Source organism: Myxine glutinosa, chromosome 1 (assembly GCF_964187855.1).
Source record: "Myxine glutinosa chromosome 1, kmMyxGlut1.1, whole genome shotgun sequence".
NCBI lineage: Eukaryota > Metazoa > Chordata > Myxini > Myxiniformes > Myxinidae > Myxine > Myxine glutinosa.
The window spans coordinates 246,566,197-246,572,432 of record NC_136261.1 but is presented as its reverse complement, the minus strand read 5'-3'; the positions used below and the strand labels follow the sequence as shown (position 1 = coordinate 246,572,432).

At 43.4% G+C, this 6,236-nt stretch overlaps 1 protein-coding gene across 3 annotated transcripts in view; it reads right to left on the bottom strand.

Moving 5' to 3' along the window:
• Window positions 1-704, bottom strand: part of PAPOLG (poly(A) polymerase gamma) — a 74,267-nt gene extending 73,563 nt beyond the window's left edge. For 2 of the 3 annotated variants that reach the window (XM_068129781.2, XM_068129783.2), the window contains exon 1: window positions 492-656. In XM_068129781.2, the coding sequence (XP_067985882.1) occupies window positions 492-499 (8 nt within the window). In that variant the 5' untranslated portion in view covers window positions 500-656. Of the gene's footprint in view, window positions 1-491 lie in introns of all 3 variants that reach the window. The other variant, XM_068129782.2, reaches the window with a different exon arrangement.
• Window positions 705-6,236: the final 5,532 nt, after the last annotated feature.

Here is a 6,236-nt window from a genome sequence, read left to right as displayed (position 1 = left end):
AGCACAGGAAAGTTATAGGTCTCACCCTGATCAATGCTCAAGTTAAAGAATCGGAATAAAAGGTAAACATCCGGAAAAAGCTAAATTTAAAACGAAAAGCCTTTGCCATTTTCGAGGTTTTCACTTGCATGCAATCATGAAACTCAGATCAGAATGGCGTCAAGGAAGGGTGTTCAATTCAAACTGTACGGTGATAACTATCATTACAGATATTGCAATCTGCGGGAGGCCTAACACTGCCAGACTTGGCGCCAACAGAGCCAAGGCTCGCATCAAGCGACAAAGGTGAAAGACGGACAGTGTCCCACGCGATGGTTCTCGCATCGACAGACACCGACAAGGTTATAGTTACTGCACTAAGAGGGGAACCGGAACGAACAGCGCAAGAAGCACCAAGGCAAGGTGCAGGCCCGACGCGCTAGTCGAGGCCGGGCAGGAGACCTTTCAATCTAAAATCGGGAGAACGACATCAATACGGAGTCAAGACTTACGAAGTCATCCTTCCCTGACGTCGTGGCCGTGTTATTACTCGCCGATCCTCATAGTTCACGACCGGAAAAGCGAACCGGCCAAGGCTAATGCCGGCACGACATGGCGCGCCCACTTAAAAAACACGTCTCCTATCCCGATTGCGTCAACGCGCTAATGTTTACGTCATCAATGACGTCACCACGTTCTTAATACGGCAACGCGCTTCCGTGAATGACGTCAAAGCGTGTTATCCACACGTTATGGCGTTGGAATTTTCAATTTCAATTGTTTTGAGACGGAATTGTGTTCAATGTGAGAATGCTACTGTCGTTTTATGGAGGTGGAGGTACCGCAATTGTTTTGACGAACTGTGACATATTTCTAAATCCTTATATATTTGGACATATCGTGTTTAAATATGTATGACACAACAGATTGCAAATCCAGTGTTGCGTGTGCAGCGCTTGTTTCGTAACCAAGCTTTGAAAACCAGAAATTCTTCCTATTTATTTCTTCCTACTAGGCACGATGTGTATGTTGAGTTTGTGAGTCGACCACACAACCACTTCCACCCATATACGCAAGGAACTGGCGGAGGCGGAGGCCTTTCGGCCTATCGTATCACACCTGCGCTACACCAACATCCACAGGGGCTGCTGACGCGGTTTCATTGGCTAAGGAGTACAATCCTGGACGGGCCACCACTCCACCAAGACCAGAATCGGCAGTATGAAAAATCTACTAAGCTGCCTGTGGTGAACAACAACTTTCAGGGATACCTGAAACTCAGCATCCGATAACATGTCAAGAGCATGGGGTCTTTGATTCCACAACTTCAAGAGGGGAAGAAATGATGAGAAGTAACACTGTAACAGTCCATGGTGTGGAGCCATAATCCATGATGTTAAGATGGAGGCTTTCTACACTGTGATAAGATGAGGCCGGCAAAGGGAGAAAAGTTTGGCCTGTGAAAAAAAAAATCCTGATTTAGCAGTTAGCTTTTGGAAGATGAAGACAAAGAGTTTTGAAACCCTACTGGAAGGAATGTTGATAGTTATAAAAGGATGTTGATGCAGCCTAAAAAACACCCATCTGGTTGGCCTTGTTTTTTAGGTAGTAGGTCATGGACAGCAACCGCTCAGGGTGGTACTACCGTTCAGACCTAGGAGCGTTAAAGTGGTGCCCGGAACCATCTTGCACTCTCCGTGTCAGGATTGCTGGTGTTACTTTAACTCTCACTCAAACTCTGTGTACCAGGCTGGCTTCAATCTCTCTTTCTTACAATCAAACATCATACACTTTTCTTCTCTTTTATTTAAGGCATGGCCTCGATGAGGACTATTTGTGAGAGACATGCGTACATACACCGGACGGACAGATAAACACTGTCTCAGACGGCATTGCCATAAAAAATATGGCTGCCAAACCACGTGACCGATGACCTGGTCAAATTTTTTTTCTCGACCAATTCATCACGCTCAATAAATTTCATTCTAGTCGGATCAAGCGTTCTACCCGTCTATTTATGACACGTTGAAGTCACGTCACGATGAAGACACCTATGACATCATTAACATGTTTTTCCCCATTTTCCATTAAGCGGTTTCGGAAATATAGAGGTGCAATGTTTTTCCCCCAAGATGGCGCCCCTACCACGTAACCTATGACGTCATAATTATCCTTTTTTTAAAATCTGCAGGAGGAGGCTCTCCTATGGTGAAAATTTCCTGTCAATTGGACCAACAGTTGCAGAGAAAATGAATTTTAAAGGGAATAAACCTGCAAAATTCGAATGCGTCAAGCATGCCGAGAAGATCTCCGTCACAATCCAACACTTAACATGTATCTGTGGTGATGGACGTCGGTCCATCTGCTGCGCAGCAGCTGCAGATCAGTACTGTGCTGAACAGCTGGTGTTGAACCATGGTGCAACTGAGCAGAAGATCAGTTCCGTAGTTTCTGACACACACGAGCACAAACAAGGTGTTTCAAAAAAAGTGGACTATTTGAATGTTTTATTGTAGAACAAATACAAAAAGTTTTAATTAAAACAAAAGCCGCGTCGATGTTACACAATGCCTAGATGCAGCTGTGCCTATAACGTCGATGTTATAGGCACAGGACATTCCTATTGATTCGATTACTTGATGTTATTTTTGTGCAAAGTGAAAATATATCTCGGCAATTTCCCGTGTGTGGCGACGAATTTTTAAAATATCTCGGCATTTTCCCGTCTGTTATTTCAGGCGGTGTATGACTGACCATGCCGCGATTTAAAAAAAATATATCTCGGCAATTTCCCGTATGTGGCGACACGTGAACGAAGCTATGCTCCTCTCTCCACATTATTGTGACGACGTATAAATTAAATATTTCATCGTGACGATTGTCATCAAATGGACGAATTTTTAATATATCTCGGCATTTTCCCGTCTGTTATTTCGGGCGGTGTATGACTGAGCATGCCGCGATTTAAACAAAATATATATATCTCGGCATTTTCCCGTCTCTTATTTCGGGCGGTGTATGACTGACCATGCCGCGATTTAAAAAATATATATCTCAATGGACTTGAAGTTACAGGCCTTTGAGAATTCATTTCGTTCTATAAAGGGCAATTTTCATCGGATTTTCTTCCCGTTTTTTTTCAACCGAGTCTAAAATTATGTTAGCGACTGTGAAAAATGAAATGATATATCGAATTTGATTTGAAATAAAACTGTGTGAGAGAGGAAGACACCACGGGCCTACAAAACAGGCCTCAAAGCTATGCGAGTTAATAGAGTGGATATTTGTTTATATGAAGGCTCTCCCAGAATGGGTGGAGCTATGGTTCCCAGAATGGGTGGAGCTTTGAGGTTTTGTCTTCTCTGCAAGAACAAGAAGAACAACAACAACAACAACAGCAGAGGGCACTCTATGAGCAGCGTCTGCGACGCGGCTAAAAATTACAAAAGGTAGCAAGTTCATTGATACATTTATGGAAAGCATACACCATGCCATTCTCAAATCACTCATTATACGACTTGTAATTGACATTTTCAATGTGTGCTCCACCTCTGTTCAAACAGGCTTTGATCTTGACTCCAAAATTCTCCACAACTCTTCTGCAAGTGGCTGAGGAGGTTGCCTGACGGTAGTCCTCCACCTCCTGCTTCAGAACAGCCAGGTTTTAAGGTTTGTTGGCATTAGCTTGACCTTTGGCAGCACCCCAAAAGAAACAAAAATCCAATGGATTCCAATCCGGGCTGTGGGACGTCCACTCATGCGCTGTGCCCAGGCTGATCTGATGACATGATTTCCAAAGAGCTGGTGGAGCACATCAATGGTTTCATCTCGTCCTCGAATCAATACAGTCCCAACATACCCTCTCTGGTATTCAATGCACAGAAGCAAGTGGACTGAGGGCCCTTGAGAGACATCTCAGCCACCTACTCAGGAGACTCAGCACCCCAGATGTTGTGATTATTTATAGCTCCATTAAAACGGAAGTGTGCTTCATCACTGCACCACAAGGCGTTGATCCAATTTGGGTACCTTTCCATTCGGTCACTGAACCAATCACACAATGTTACTCATCTTGCCATGTTATTCAGAGTTAGTTTATGCCTTACATATATGATATCGGGGTAGAGCTTGAGTTCAGAAGTGAGAATGCACCACACAGATTAGGCTAAGATCACCAGTTCTCAGGAACACCGACGGTGGGATTAATTAGGACTTTCGATAGCAGAATCTCTCACAAGATCAATGTTCCCTTGGTCCTTGGTAACAGTTGGTGAGCGGCCACTGTTGCCTTTCTTTTGATTTTTCACGCTTCCATGTGCTTGGAAGAGCTCCACAAACTGCTGAATGCTACCAGCTGTGAACATCTTATGATAATTCACCAAATGTCCGTCTGTCTGTCCGTTCCCAGGTACCGCAAAAACGGCTGAACCGATCGCAACGATATTTTGGGTGGGTAATCCAAGGACTCCCTGGAGTAAAATAGGCTATATTGTTTTTCCAAGTTTTCCAATTTTCCAGTTTTGCCAAACACGATGGAATATTTACCGATATGAACAGTGATGTGGCTTTTATTGAAATTCTACAAATACTGTTTGATTTTGATGAGAATTACGAACCTGCAACGAATCTGGAAGTGGACAGATGATGGCAATGCACGGGTTTGATAATATCCCAAAACAACCATCATTCAATCGTAATGTTAAATCGTTAAACGTTAATCGTGTTAATCGTTTTGTTAAAGTATCAATTGATGATTGGAATTGAGTGAATACAATTACGATTTTGAATTCGTAATTGTATTCACCCAACCGTACGGAACTTCACATCAGGATTTAAATATTTGTTTATGTCATGAATGTTGTTAAAAGTTTATTTTTTATATTAATGTTATTTCATTTGTGATTGGAGTTATGCTGTTTGGAATGAAAAAAGAGATATCGAATATCAAGTTCAAGTGAATGACGGAATGCCGTGATGGTTTCTACTTTCTAAACATGACATTCGCGGATCGCCATATGCAGATTCGCCATTAACTGGGTATGGAACAAACGTACCGGTTTGTTTGCGAATGGGTACGTTTTTCATGAAAGTCCTTCACGAACTTGCTGTCCATGTCTGACGTGCGACTGAAGGTGCTACAGGAATGTGGAATTTATTGGTTTCATGCTTTAGCATTCGCCGTTTCTGCATTCTCTGTTTGCTTCTGGCCTCCCACCCGTGCGTGGCACGGTTACCTCACTAGTATGACGGTATAGTTGGTGCATCTGCACGTAGGAATTTCTCTCAAACCACAGTCACGATTTTCCTTTTTTGTTCCACGGTGAACACCATAGTTGAGGAAGGGTTCTATTGACTACTTTTTAGAAATGGCATACCACCACCACCACCATAACCTGCAAGAGAGAATGGTATAGCATTAGAAACGATAGAATATCAGACTCCTCAAATAGTCCACTTTTTTGGAACACCCGTACTTCCTCCATGTGGGCTGTATGTTGCTCGACCTGCAGGGCCATTATGTCCTTCATGACCGCCAACACTGAGGAAATATCCTCCCCTGGGGCCTCTTCTGCTTCTACTCGATGCAGCCTCTTCATGCCGGCCATACTGTCGGCATGGAAAACGAGGAAGACGGTCAAACAATTCCAAATGAATAATTATATCGCCGCCCCGCAACAACAGGAGGAACTAACATGCAGACATTTCACTCCCAAGAAGCGATGAAATCCATCCCCAAACGCCGTAGAAAACTGACCACGGACAACAAGAACACATCCATGGCGGCACGAAATGCTCTTTAAGCCGACTACGCCCTATTATGTTGACAAGTCGTGGTATAAGCAATAATGCAGCTTTGTGGTTGAGACATCATTAACAGGCCATTGGAGAAGATGAAAGAACCCACAGTGATATCCTTCCTGAAGAGTCGCTATCACCAGCACCAGATTTCTTCCCTAACCTTCTTAGTCAAACACCAGGTCTGGCCATCCAGTTCGTGAAAGACTTGGGCCAACTTCCCATGGCCAACTCCACACATGGTATGCCCCCCAGTGCATCTTTCCCACTGTTACCAACTTAGCTCAAATGTGTCCCAACTTAGGAGTTCCAGTTCCAGTATACTGTTTGTGTTCACAAATGTTCAGGTTATAGTAAAAAAAAAAGTTCACATTTTGTTGATCGTAAATTCAAACATTTGTATGTACAATAGTAACTTCCATGAAGAAATGGTTGTCTCAAACACATTTGTGAGTTCGCCT